We start from the raw sequence: 15,260 nt of genomic DNA, 5'->3' as shown, positions 1-15,260 counted from the left end.
TCTGTCCAAAGTGGATCCGGGAAATGTTGAGAGATGATGATGTAATTGAGTCTCAGTGGTGAGAGGCAGGGAAATCAATCTTCTCAACATTTACTGCTAAAATCTCTTGTACATTTGTGGAGAAAGATTCACTTTCAAAAATTTGTATAGTGCATTTACCTCTTAGTATTTAGAAAATCGTGTATACAATCCTTTGCCACCAAGCAGTGGCTTCTAAGTAGGGAAGGGGTTGAGGGTTAAAAGTGAAAATGCATTAAAGAAGAAGCTTTTAACCTGTCAGCACTCTGTGATTCATAAATCATAACCTTAAAAATAACTTAAAGTGTATCACTTAAAGTGTATTTAGCATTTATACTATCATGAATTCATAGAACAAGTAAAGCTAAAGTGTATTTTCTCTTGAAGACATGAAAGAAGGAATCTGGCAGTTTCATGAGTATTCATTTCCTTTGATAAGAACAGTAGTTATCTGTTAATTAAAAAGAAAAAAAAGAGGAGAGCTAAATTTCTGTTTGCTAAAATAGAAGGCAATAGATCTGTGGGTGATAGTGAAAACGGCCAGTCTTCCTTTTTCCAAAGGTGAATGCATTGACAGGTGATTCTGTATAATGCAGAGACGTGGTCCTGTGGTAAAACAGGTAACAGAGGAACGTAGTTAAGAGCATAGCGTCTGGAGCCAGGCCAACTGGTTTAAATCATAAATCTGCCACTTACTAGCTTTGTGACCTCAAACAAGTTATTTGACTTCTCAGTGCTTTAATTTCTTTACCTGTAAAATAGGCATTTAATGTTGAGATTTAAGTGAGTTAATTTAGAGTTAATCTAATAATACTTAGAGTAGTGCCCAGCACATAGGAAATTCCTATTTAAGAGTTTGCTATTAACATAGGGGTTTGCCCGGCAGTATCTTTCTGGAATACTCAGGAATGTCTTGTGTAATGTGGATTCTTAGGCAGAGTGTTAACTATGGATCCACAGGAGATCAACGATCAAGCTGGAACCCAAAGCCAAAAGATGGATATGAGGATTACCAATCTTTGAAATCTAAAATCCCACTGATAACCAACAAAGAAAATAAACAGGAAGTCATACCATGCAATGAAGAAGTGCTAAGGAGTGGGAGAATAGTAACTATGTTACTAGTTTAGCTTGCTCTGTTGAAGCTGACTACAGGGATCTGCTTGGGCTTGAAGTATTTGACTTATTATAGCTTGAAGGGCAAAGGGATGAATGAAGTTGATTACTGGATTGGTGGCACTAGCTGTATTTCAGAGGGTGGTTATTACAAACGAGAAAAAAATTGCAAATCTATCTTCCTGAACAAGCTGAGCACGTGCTTTAGGTACTTTTTGCTTGGAGTGTCATGAGCTATTGCAAAACTTCCACAACGAAGAAGTTTTTAAGGAATTGCACAGGAATTGTTTTTTGATACATCAGCCTCCTTCTCTAGGAACCCTCTCCTGATTCCCTGAGCAGAAGAAACAAGAACTTCTCTTCCATTTTAGCATCCAAAGTTTGTATTGTTACTTCTATTATAGTTCATTCCATGTTATGCCTTGTATTAAAATCACTTGAAAATTGGTCTGACTTCCGTTGCTAGACTAAAATCTCCTTGAAGGCAGATATTGTGTAATTTCATCTTTTTTGCTCCTTCTACTATGTCTGGGATGTAAGTAGATGCTGAATGCATTTGCAGATATAAACTGAGCAGAGACTTCTCACTTGAATGCTATTGATTGAAAATATAGCCAAATCCTATCTAACTATTAGATTAGCACTTACTTCAATTGTATGGTGGAAGTAGGTGACAATGGCTTATTCAAAATGCTGGATATGTTGTTTTATAAATACATTGTGTAAATTCACATACTTCTGCCTTTCTATGGAACCACAATGCTGTCAGCAATTTAATGGAACTACACTGTCACTGATTGTTCAGCTTCTCAGTTCACTTCCATTTCATTCTGTGCCATGTACATTTATTGAGCCGCTGCTGTTTAAGGGACTCTCCACTCCCCCTCATCCCCCAGCTCCTCTCCCATTGCCACTTAGTGTTGGGAACTGACTGCATTACCTCCAAGAGATGCAGACAGAAGCCCTCTCAGAATTATGCTTATTCATTTAATCTCTTAAGAAGGCCCCAGTTATGATCTTAAACACCTTCTCTTCTAGCTCCTGATAGGTTAAACAATAACCCTAAATGTATTCCAAAACAATTACTTTAGTATATGACAATCAAATTGGAAAGTTTTGCTCTTTTCTTATCTAGGAAATGAATAATCTGCATCATGAGAAATGGAAGGCTCACCGTGCAATGCAGTCATGGGCATTTTTAGTGACAGACTTTCTTTTGTTAATAACCAAGACCTTTTTTTGTTACTTCTTGGCCCCAGGCAAAAGCAGTGTCAAAAATTAATCAATTTTCATTAATTTAGTGAGAATTTATTGAAAAAATGCAAATGGTCATAACTAGGATTAGTTGAGTCCCTCTAAGTGCCAGGAACTTCATATGCATTTTTATGTTTATAAGTCACAATAACCTAATGTGATAGGTTCCACTATTATCTCCATTTTATAGGTGAGAAAACTGAGGATTAGAGAATTTAGGTAACTTGCCCAAAGTGACACAAGTAGTAGGTGGCTAAACTGTGATTCACTAAAAGCTCAAGTTCATTTTTGAGCCCCTGCAAGATTGCAACTTCTTAAAGATGCCTTAAGTGGATTATTTAGTTTATTAATCTCAATATACCCTCAGTATTTTTATTGTGCTTTGAAGTACAGGGTTAAGGCAATACACTGAGGTCGTTAAGAACCTCAGTTGAGCTGCCTGGGTATGAGTCCTGGTTTATCCACCTAAAATAGCATTCACATATTCCCATAATTCCCTGTCCATTCCCTTGCTTAATATTTCTCTGTGGTATTTATCATTACTGAAATTATATATTTTTACTTCTTTTTGTCTGGCTCACCACTAGAATGTAAACTGTGTGAGGACAGTGACTGGTTATGTTTCATTTCCTAACACCAAATTCTCAACAGCTAGAACAGTGCCTGGCATATATATAGTAGGTGGTTCATAAACATTTATTGAATGAGTAAATAAAGGAAGATTCATTTTTCTTATAGTTTATGCCTGCAGTAGTAATTTTCAGATATAATTAATGGTCTGAAGAAGACTCACTTTTTTCTTGGTTCATCCTCAACCTTCTTTTTAAAAATTTATTTAATAGACACAAATATAGTACATATGCTGTGCCAAGCTCCATTTTAAGTGCATTAAAAATACTGACTCAATTTTCACATCACCCCTATGGAGTAGGTAAAATCATTATATCTATTTTAAAGATGAGGAAACAGACACAGAGAAGTTTAGTAACATCCCATGGTCACACAATTAGGTAAAGAATAGAGCCAAGATTCAAACTCAGGGAGTCTTGTCCTGTTTCCAACCAATACACCACACTGCTTTCTGGCTTAATCCTATACAAATGTCATCTCCATGGAATTTAATGCTCCAAAGACATGTGTTCACACTCTTCCAGAGAATTTCCTTCCACCTTGCCCATCTTTCCTTCCTCTCTACCCAGATTAAGGAAAAAAAATAGATAAGATTATTTTGCTTATTTTATTTCATTCCATTATGCTGTTTCTTCTTTGAAATGGCAATGTGTGCTGTCAGTGAAGCTTCTCTTAGGCTACCTTCAAGGATAAACAACAGATCTGACCCCTGGTGGTGCTGGAGAGCTCACATGCTCTGTCTGCTTTTCTTCTTTCTCATGTCTGTCTCTTTTGTGTCTTTCTAGGGCTTTTGGATCCCTGCCACAGCCCTTACCTTCCAGGCTTGAGAAGGGAGTTCAGTGGCCTATGAAGGTTGCAAAAACTGCCTTTTAAGCCGAAAACTTACAAGGAAGCCCAATTTTATAAACAATCTGTGCTCTTGCTTTTAGTCATTTGGTCCTGTCCTTTCCTGCCCCTTTTCAGTTTCTCTCCACAAACACACAAGCATCCTCACAGTCCTGGCTCTCTGATACAGCACAGTATTCACTCAGGAGGCAATCGTCATGAGCACAGATACCTGGGATTTAGTTCCAGTTCCATTACTAAAGAGCAGTCTTCCTGGGGCAAGTCAAGCAATATTGCCTATGAAATGACTCAGGTGCTAGGATGAGCTAGATATTTAAAGGTCCTTTCCAGCTCTAAATCATGATTATTCTTTGAAGAATTACGTAAGGAAGAGAAAGCACTTGGATATCTAAATCCCTATTACTCTCATTACTGATTGTAGTATAACTTCAAGGGAGCCACTGCTTTTTATTAAACGGGGGTGAGCTTCTTAAAGTTGGAGGATGACAGCTGCTGCTGATAGCAATAGATCAAAACCTATTTACTTGTCTAATTCTTCCCCTATTTCTCTGTAAATATCAGGGAGGATTACGAGTAAAGATGATATCTCAGCTCTCTGGTCTACATACCGAGCTATTCCAAGATAAGTTCATTTAAAATAAGGCATTGAAAAATCCTCCCTCTTAGCTTAGAAAGAATGCAGCAGCCATTTTTCTTTCTGAAATTGCATAAAAACCTTGGAACAGAGCATGGGTAAGTAAGTTTGGACTGTACTGCTCTCATACCCAGCAGTTGTATGAATATCTACCCAGCCCAAACAGTTGTAGCTATTTTGCACTTTGTTTGTGCTAGGTTTTGTCATTTCAAAGGGCACATAGAGCTTTATAAATGTTGGTTATTCCTTCTCCCAATGTGCCCCTGAAGAACTCATTAGTTATTGGTCTCATTTGTAAACAGAAAGCATGAAGCAGGGGGGAGGAAGTCACTCTAGGGAGTACAGGCCACCAGCGTTGTGGGTGTTACATGCACGAAGGACCTGCCTTACATTTTTGTAAGACAGTTAAAAATAAAAACACTCTATCAGGAAATATCTTTGGGAGTCCTAACCCAACCCACTCAGGACTGACCTCTAATCTGCAATCTTGTTTGGCTTGGTTCAGTCTAATAAACATGAACTGAGCATTACCATGTATGGGTGCAGTGTGCTTCATGCTTAGGAAATGAAGATGAATATGGCAAAGATCGCACTCTTGAGTGAGAGAGACAAACGAGTCAATTGATAGTTTTATAGGATATAACGGGAGAACTGAAGGGTTAAATGATCAGTCAAGCCCAGAGAGAGGATTTCCTAAAAGGTTTCTCCAAGGCATAAGTATTAAGGAATGAATAGGAGTGACCCATGTAAAGAAGCAGGGCAATTGAGGTGCAGAAAGGAGATGGTGTTTCTGCACAGAATGGCTACATGGTCAGGAATTCTATAACCTCTTCCTGGGAAGAGAAACTATATTTCTTGGCCTATTTTACAGTTTAGTGAGGTCATGAACCTGAATCTTGGTGAATCACACGTAGTCTAAAGTTAAGTGATGAACTTCCAGGCCTGTCAATACAACACCCTGTGTGATCTCTTCACTTCTCTCTACCCTGCCTTTATGGCAGCCCTCAAAGAACTCTGAGATTGGAGAACCTATGAAGGAAGAAACCTGGATCCCCGAGTTACTGCCTGGAGGAGTAGAACTGGAACTGACCCACATAGGACTTAGCATGGGTGAAAAATAAATTTAATAGTGTTAGACCACTGAGATTTTGGAGTTGATTTGTTTCAGTAGCTAGAGCCCATTACCTTGATTATACAGTGTGCCAGGCTAAGGAATAATAAGAAAAATCTGAATGACTTGCTGTCACTCCAGAATTTATATACCCCAAATTACTTAAGTTTTTGACTTTAAGGTCAATTACTCTTTCTTCTTTCCCCATTCTCCAGTGGCACCAATGTTTCTCCTGAAAAAAGAGTAATCTTTTATACATTCTTATAGCATGTCAACTTCTGAGTGTTCCCAGCACCTTGTACCTTTTTTTTAGGACTTTAAAATTACACATATTATTATATAATAAAGAAATGCATTATAGTATATATATTATACATAAAATATATAACAAATTACATAAATTATATAAATTACATATATAATATAAATGTATAAAATTTATTATATATTATATAATAATATATAATAGGCTATATAATACATAACATATATATGATATAGTAATATATATGTTATATTTATATATATACATATATAATTCATTTCCCTCATTAGGATATATGTTTTGTGATGGCAAGGGCTGTGTCTATATTGCTTATTATTGTAACCCTAATGCTAAGTAGACACAATTATTTGCAGACTGAATGAATAAAGATAAATACAATAGAATAAAGGTTTTTTTTAAGAAGTGGCAGGAGCTTAGCTTGCACATGTTTCTTTTGAAAGTCCTGTGTTATATCCAAATGTAGGTGTGCTGAAGGCAGATAGGTCTACAGACCCAAAGACAGAGGTTTGGATGTCACTCATGTGTAGGTGATAGTGGAAGTTACGGGGGCAGAAGAAGGTGCCTAGGGAGAGTATTGGAAGGAGGAAGAGTAGAGCATTAAGATCAAATTCTGGGGAATATCAATGTATAAAAGAGACTAAGCATAAGATGCTAATGAGGAAATATTAGAAATATTAGGAAAAGGAAGGGGAACTAACAGGCATGGGAACAAAACATTGTGACAGTTATAGTTTTGGGTTCAGATCTGAAAGAAAAGAAGCATTCAATAAACATCTGTTTATTTATTGAAATAAGTGTTGAACACTGGACAGTATATAGTCCCATGAAGATGGCCAAAGGGGCTGACACCTTTTCTAATAGACATATAGCCAATGTCATACCCATTAATCACTACAAAATTGTAACACAGATCTCTGGGATAATGCCAAAAAGCCCGAGGGACATCCTGGGGCTGCTCATTAGTCTGGTACAGTAGGCTGTATTTACGATCTGAGTTCCTTCCCTGTGTAGTAGATTCTCAGAAGTACAGAAAAGCTCTCAGTCTAGCATATATTATTTATTGATAATATATGTTAGGGGTCAGTAAACTATGGCTAACAGGCCAAATATTGCTCATTGGCTGTTTTTGTAAATAAAGTTTTATTGGAACACAGCCACACATTTGTTTCTGAATCGTCTATGGCTGCTTTCACAACAGGGTTAAGCAACAAAGGACATATGACCTACAAAGTGTAAAATATTTGTGATCTGGCTTTTAACAGAAAAAGTTTGCCAATCCCTGATCTAACTGAGCATATCTGTTTGTCCTGGAACAATAAGGCATTTTCAGAGCTGAATGGAGCTCCTAAGAACCCTGGGAACACCACAGCTGGTCTCACCAAAGACCAGACCTACAGGAAATGGAATACTCTGTGCCCTCAATTAGACTGAGTCCTGTTGTGTATCTACTTTAGGTTAGGACACCTGTGCTAATGGTGAATATGTGTGTATGTGAGATCCTGTTTGACAATGTGTCTTTAACTGATGGCCCTTGGATGATTGACCAACACTGGGTGGCACTGAATTTAAAACATCAGCTCATGAAAAAAAAAAGAAATGCAAGTCAAAAGAATGAGGGTAGATGGAGAGTGATTGATGAGGAAGGGCAAATAAAAAGTTACTCTGTCATAAGATACCATGACAGCATCTGTGCCTGTAGCCTATATTTTGTCATTGCCCTTCTGATAAATAGCAGAAGAAACAGGAATGAGTTTCTATCATTTTTCTAAGTGACAGGGAAATAAGACTAAAGTCTTTCTTTCTAGACTTTTAAAGAAATTACATTGATTCTACACTTTCCCCCTAAAGCCTGCATATATCTGTATCCACCATCAAGACCAGACCTAACAAACACCTGAATTTTAAACAACTTGAAAGAACTAGAGTCTTTAAGAGAACAGGAAGCCAAACTGGGAGAATGTCACATTCATAACACTCCTTTTGAACTCTGAAATAATCTGTGATCCCATCGCATTAAGACTTTCATTTCTGGAGAGATTCTCTTTCCCTATGAAACCGGGGTAGCAAAATGACAGCTATAACCAAATATGGCCCCCAATGCTTTGTTTCCTTAACAAAGTTAGTTGGAAAAAACACACACAATATTTTGGGGGAGGCAGGACTTGTGCTCTCCAGTTTGCCACAGTTTTCACTGCTCCATATTGTCTTGCCTTTAGAAGTGTTTGAGTTCTCAGTCCTTCCCAATGTACATCAACATTCCTGCTCACAGGAATGTTTTTTTTGGTCAACTGTTGCTTTGATCTATTTGCTTTGATCAGGTTTAAAGTTAAAGAAGGCAAAGCACCAATTTGTGGCATTATAACATTCTGTTTGTGCTGCTAAACATGTGTTCGGATGTTTTTATGTGTTCTCTACTCATCTGTGTGCACAGTAAGCATCCTTAAAGTCTTGCCCAATAGAGTTTGACCAACTCATTTTGCTAAAATAGATGGAAATATGCTCCTCTCAGTAAGTAATGAGGCACTAATGAAGAATGAACATATTTTAAAAACTTGTGTGGGCCAGCCTGTGGCTCACTTGAGAGAGCGTGGTGCTGACAACACCACGTCAAGGGTTAAGATCCCCTTACCGGTCATCTTAAACGCCCCCCCCCAAAAAAAACCTCGTGATGTTTTGTGAGATTACTGATTTGTGTGTATCACTTAAATCAGTGACTTTCAAACGAGGAAGTCCTGGCATACAATTGGCAAATCTCCAAAGTCTCTAATTTCTTTATTATGGCATCATGTCATGCTACATTACACCAAACTCTGCAGGCCAGAGACACGTGCCCCTTTTTTCAGTGGCAATTGCAAAGTGGCTTCTAAATCATCTAATTGTGAACATCGCAGTCCCAGGAAGATGGGCCGAGGAAAAAAAAGATGTGTTTTTTGTGGTAGTTGTTAACGGGTCTTTCCATTTTAATTACAGTGTAAAGTGTTTCTGTGGAGGGCAGACTTCAAAGATGGCCCCCAACCACCCCCACCTCCTGGTATTCAAGCCCTTGAGTAAACACCTTCTTCTGTGTGTGGGTTGATCTAGTGACTTGATTATAATGAGTAGAATATCACAAAAGGATGGGATGTCACTTCTGTGATTGGGGTGTGACAGACTGTGACTTTCATCTTGCTGGCACTTCCTCGTCCTCTCGCTTGCTCTGTTGAAGCTAGCTGTACGTTGTGAGATGCTCTATGGAGGGACTCATGTGACAAGGAACTGAGGGAGATCTTCAGCCAACAGCTTGTGAGGCCCTGAGGCCTAAGCCCAAAACCCCCTACGGAACAGAATCCTTCCCACAACCACATGCATGAGCTAGGAATTAGTCCTTCCTGGCTGAGTCTTGAGATGACTGTAGCCCTGTGAGAGACCCAGAGGCAGAGGTAAGCTGCACCTGGATTCCTGACCCATAGAAACTGCGAGATAATAAATGTGCTATGCCACTAAACTTTGGGAAAATTTGTTAATATAGCAATACAGAACCTCATTTTTCTACTGGAATAACAGCAAGCTCTGTTTTTAATTTTTTTAAACCAGAATCTCAAACTGAGGATAGAAAAGAGGGATAATTATTTAATCCACTCCGAGGTGTTCAGTACTTTTCAGTGAAAAAAAAATAATTGAAAATATATAGTCCGAGCTTCAAAAAATCCACGGGAAGACTTGTGTTATCTTTTAATTCTATTTTTTCAGGAACTGTTTTGAAGCACCCTCAGATGGGTTAAGCTGAACTGAACTTAGAAGTAAAGGGCAACTAAAATGCGGGTGTTCATTACGTAGCAAGGTCGAAGTACAGTAGCAATGAACCAAACAGTCAATAGCAGAACCTCATTGTGATTGAGAGTCCTGTGATAAGAACATTCACTAGTCAACAAATATCTCTGAGTTCGAGTTTTGAGGAATCCAAGATTTAACTGAGGAGGATGAGAAGGCAAAAGAGATGGAAGAGAGGAGAGGCAGAGGGTGACCGGGTATCACAGAGGCCGCAAGAAGGCAACAAGTCTACTGAAGTCAAAGTAAGGCGGAGATGGAAAGGGACTTACGGGATTCCGGCTCTGCTGGTTACTGGTGACCTCAGCAACGGTGGCAGCAGAGGAAAGAGCAGAAGCCAAGCAGGTTGAGGGACAAGCAGGTGCAAAGGGATGTAAGATAGCAAGTATAGGCGATGCTAAATAACCCCAAAGATAGTAAAAAACGAAAATACTAGAAGAGGAAATATTGAAAAATAGAGTGAGAATACGATATAAAAGTTGCTAGTATGCTGAAATACATTTTCAATTCAGGATGAGAGATATTGGTACAGCAGGTACAATACAGGCCTTGCCTCAAAGTCCTGCAAACATTTAAAATGAAAATCCTTTGAATACGTGACCTTCAAGTGTTATGTTATCAAATGACAAAAGTGATTATGTCCTTTTAAAAAGGAAAATGTATTAGAGGAATATCCAAAGATTTGGCCACACAGAGTTCTTACTTGGAAAAAGGTAAGTTATGCATTGCCAATGAGTAATCAGATAATTTCCCTGTGTCTAAGGGACAGATAAAAGCACAATATGCTCACAGTTTCTAGGAGAGTACTAATAAATGCCATTTTCTCATGGGAATGTTTTTTTGTTTGCTTTCTTAAAAAGAGAAAAAGGTGAAATTTGATCTTCAGAAGTCCCAGGAAACTTTTAGACCTGAGAAAAGACTGAGTTGGGGTTGGTGAGGGAAGTGAATGCTGGGTGAAAATTGGTGATGAAGTTTTACTACTGAAGGTCAGGCATTGCAGAAGACACAGAAAAAGAATGGATGGAGGCGAGGAATTAATGTAATTACTGTCTTAAAGGTGTCTATGCTTAGAGAGTATGTAATGTACTCTATGTGTTGAATGTAACACATGTACTTGAGAATATGCAGTTCTTTGCATTGGTGAATATTTCAATATCAAAAAGGATATATTACAGAAAAACCATTCTTACCAAAGGAATAAACTTTCTTCTCTGAAACTTGAAACAACAAATATAAATAATGCATGAAAAACATGCTATGAAGCATGCGAACAGATTAAGATTGTTCTTAGCAAACCACCTTTTCTCTATTTAGGAACAATAATCGCCAATTCCAAATACATTAATTAAAGGATCTCAGGTAGCAATCAGAGAATATTACTTATGACAGATGATGAACACAAATATCCTGAAGACCAAAGTTGTATAAACAAAACGAAGAGACATTTTGTACATTTTCTGGCAGTGCAAAGTTAGAGTGAATGCAGATGAATGTGCTGGCAGCAAAATTACACTATTAACCATCTGAAGATTGAGCTCGTTACCTAAGAAGGCAAAGCACCAATTTGCAGCACTATAACATTCCGTTTGTGCTGCTAAAGACGTGTTTGGATGTTTTTATATATTCCCTATTCGTTTGTGTGCACAGCAAGCACTTCAGCATCAGCCTCTTGATAGAAACTTAATTTTGCACAGTTTCTATTATATTGTTTTCTCTAATGGGAATGATATTCTGTCTTAAAAATAAACACTCAATTTATTCTCCAAATAATTCTGGGTTCAGGTTCTTTTGTTTCTTATTATCAAATGGCCTATACAGGATTATAGATATATCTTAAAATTGAGGCATTCTGACTAAAAATATATATTTGACATGTGAGGAAAATACTTATCCATTCAATCATTCATTCATTCTTTCAATGTCCTGTTTTGGGCTAAGCACAATGGGAAATTCAAGGATGTTGAATTGTTTGTGCCCTCAGGTTGCTTATGACATAGAAGTGGCAGAATATTACTAGTGACTTCAGACAGGAACAACCACAGGGTCCTAAAATCTCAGAGGAAAGAGAGATCAGCATATTCCCTCATTCCACAAATACTTCTTGACCACCTATTATGTGCCAGGCACTGTTCTAGGCACTGAGTATGTAGAAGGGAACAAGAGAGTTAAGGTCTCTAAACTAGTGGACCTTTTTTCCTGTGGTGAAATGGAAAAGAAATAAGAAAAAACCAAATAAATGATATAACTTCAGGTAGCCACAAGTGCTATGAAGAAAAATAAAGCAGAGCAATTCCAATGACAGTGACAGTGGGAGGAGATATGATTTTAGGTCACAAAGGCCTCTGTGAAGAGGTGGCATCTGAGAAGAGACTTGATGGTGTACAAAAGGAAGTGTATGAAAATCTGAAGAAAGCGCTCTCCAAGCAGAGGGATAAACATGGAAAGCTCCTTGAGGCAAAAATGATCTTGTCATGTTCTGGAACATAAAGAAAGCTCCATGGCTAGAGTGTAGAAGGACAGAGTGATAGAGGTCATAGAGGTGGGAAGGGGTTAGATCCTATTGACTTTTGTAGGGCAGGATAAAGATTTTATGCTAAGTGAGAAAGGAATCCATTGGAGATTTTAAGCAGAGTGTATATCATGATCTGATCTACACTTTAGAAGGATCATTCTAGATGCTGTGTGGAAATTCAATTGTAGAGGAGTAAGAAGGTAACTTGGACAGAGATGAGACATCTGTGAATAGTCCAGGCTAGAGAGGACCACTGGGAAATCAACTCAAGAAGTCTAATTAAAGATGGCAGTTTAGGATCTGTTGCGGTAGTCTGGCTAGAGGTGGTTGATTTTAACTAGGTTGATAATTACACAGTCATGAGACCACCTATTTTTAGGGGAAGTTTCACAAAAGAAATGATATGATATTATCTAAGTTGACCTTTAAATGATGGGCAGCACTGTGACAAGGTGTCATATTCATTGATTTATTGAGTGCCTATCTATTTTTATGGGCCAAGCACTGTCCTAGGTGCTGGAGGGATGGCAGGACAGAAGCCCTTGCTGAAAGTGCGAAGAAAACTTGCTAAGGAATAATATTTTAGGTAAGGACACAAAAGTAGGGGGTGAATAATATGCTCATAGGAAGTACTTCTAAAATTAACTTAAGGAAATTTTATTCTTTTCCTTTTAGTATAAAAAATTATATGATTAAACTCCTTTGTATGCTTGACTCTCCCTGAATTTGTAAGTGTTAAGTTTCTATCAGTAGAAACTCAGTTCACTGTCAGTTGGCAAATTTCATCAGATAATTTCCTTAGAAACAGTGGTTAATATTTATATTTCCCATTCTAGGAAGGAGAAATTATAACCTCTCTAGAAAGGAAAAGAGAAGAAGAATATAAAACATAGGACAAGCTCATATATCTAGGTGCACCTATTACAGTTCATCTGCTACCCATCTTGCCGCACAGTCTTTTCCCAGCTGGATGACTCAACTTCAACTTTCCCTCCTTCTAATTCTTATTGTATACTGCCTCCAGAATTAACTTGCCTACAGTAGTCCAGTCCTGTCCATTCCCCAGTGCCTACAGAATAACTTCCAAATTCCTTAGCTTCGCACAAACTGACCCAACCTATTTTTTCTGTTATACCTATAGGCTACACTCTTCAATTGTTTGAATCACATTGGATTATTTTTTAAACTGTCGTGAAATGCACATAATATAAAATAGACCATCTTAACTATTTTTAAGTGTACACTTCAGTGGCATTAAGCACGTTCACATTGTTGCACAAAACCTACTGGATTTTAAATCATTAATTATTTCCATAATGCTTCCAGCAATTTGTTGCCTGGACCATACCTGTATTTATATGGTTCCTGCTGGCCTCCTGAAATGTTTGTCTCTTTTTTTTACCAATTAAAATCCTACATATCTTGAAAGACTAATGCTCAGATCCTACCTCCTCCTTTAGGCTCCTTTGAAACCTTATCTGGAAACAGAAGGTTAACTCTGTTGCTAGGTAACATACTGCTTACAGTAAAAATGATGCCTCCTTGGCAAATCACATCTGGACTGGGAGGCTTTATACATGAACTATACATACATGATGGGAATGCAATACTTTGGACTTCCCTGAGTGATGACTCTTGTAATTAGGCAGGTCCCTTGTAGGGACCCTGGAGGCTATGTCTTGGAGTTGTTTCAAGAGATATTGCCTCTTACGGGGCAGGAGGCTTTTAAGCCAGTGACAGTCGTGCACCCACCCATTATGAATATAATGTTCTTGAATCTGAGCTGTCACCTACAGGGCTGCAACTGCTATTTGTACCAATATTAGCACTACCACTGAAGAGAAATTCTCAGGCTTTCCTGATGGCCAGCAGTGTTTCCAGTATTATATCCTTCTAAATTAATCTAAAGCCAAGTGTAGTCTATAGTAGTCTTGTGAGTCTGAATGTATAGTTAGATCTAAGAAGACATGCTCTTGTGGGTCCCATCAATATGTAAAATACTGTCCTAAATACTAATAAACTTTGTATGCCTGGACTTAAAATCACTGGGAACATAGAAGTATATAGGGCTAGGGTAAGAAAGCATTGATTACCTTTGGAAGTAGCTGGATTGCCTGTAGAATTCTTTGTCTATGCCCAGAATTAAGGATTCCAATTTCCAACAAATCCTGATCTTCCATAACATTGCTTCCCTGAAACAAAACCAGAAATGTTACAAGTTACATCAAGTATTTCTACTGTGGGTAAATAATAGGGATTTATTTAATACAGAAACAAATAACCAACAAGTGATCTGATTGTTATAAACAAAGATATAGTCACTCTTCTGGAGGGTGAGGGCAGCGTTTGTCATCTATGTCACAGATCTGAAGGCTGTGGGAAAGCTCCCCTCCCCTCTAAGTGTATATCAAATGTCTTTCATGGCCTACTATTTATGGTTGGGTTATCGGCAATGAAGATTCATTCCTGTGACTTAAAACTCTGTCCCTGTAAAAATGTAAATGCTTCTAAGAAGAGTTGCCATTTAGGATTATCAGTGACATATAAGCTGATGTGAATGAATCAGTGTTGTTGTTGTTTTTTTTCCCTCTGAAAATGGATTTTGTGAGGAAGGATGATAGAAAAATTAAAGTACATTAGGCAGGTTAAAAGTGAGAATTAATAATTAATTTAAAAATGTTGAAGGCCAGACACCTGATGAAGATGTGGGGATAGAACAGTGAATATGATGCAGGTCCTGGCCCACAACTGTCCTTATTCCTTTCAGTCCAGTGACAGAAATGACTCATTCAAAGGCAGCTAGAATGCTGTGGATGAGATGTGACAGTGACACCTGCTTGGGTGTCCAGAGGGGTCTTGGGATATGTTTTCAGAGGAGATAATGTCTAATCAGATATATAAAGGATGGTTAGGACTTATCACCCAAAAGAGGAAGAACAGAGGGGAAAAATGACCTGTACGTGAGAAAGAACACAGTGTACTTGAAAATGTCATGTTCTGGGATAATGTGGACAGGGACGCAGGAGGCGAGGCTGAACAGGCGAGC

The 15,260-nt window shown here is 38.1% G+C and overlaps 1 protein-coding gene across 15 annotated transcripts in view; it reads right to left on the bottom strand.

The window, feature by feature from the left end:
* ANKS1B (ankyrin repeat and sterile alpha motif domain containing 1B) overlaps positions 1–15,260 on the bottom strand; it is a 1,093,604-nt gene that overhangs the window by 304,595 nt on the left and 773,749 nt on the right. For all 15 annotated transcript variants that reach the window (XM_063076110.1, XM_063076111.1, XM_063076113.1 and 12 more), the window contains one exon: positions 14,308–14,406. In XM_063076110.1, the coding sequence (XP_062932180.1) occupies positions 14,308–14,406 (99 nt within the window). The remainder of the gene's footprint in view (positions 1–14,307; positions 14,407–15,260) is intronic.

The sequence above is a fragment of the Cynocephalus volans genome, chromosome 12 (genome assembly GCF_027409185.1).
Source record: "Cynocephalus volans isolate mCynVol1 chromosome 12, mCynVol1.pri, whole genome shotgun sequence".
In the NCBI taxonomy this organism is placed as follows: domain Eukaryota; kingdom Metazoa; phylum Chordata; class Mammalia; order Dermoptera; family Cynocephalidae; genus Cynocephalus; species Cynocephalus volans.
Note: the sequence above shows the minus strand (reverse complement) of the source record. Positions and strands in the feature narration are given on the sequence as shown.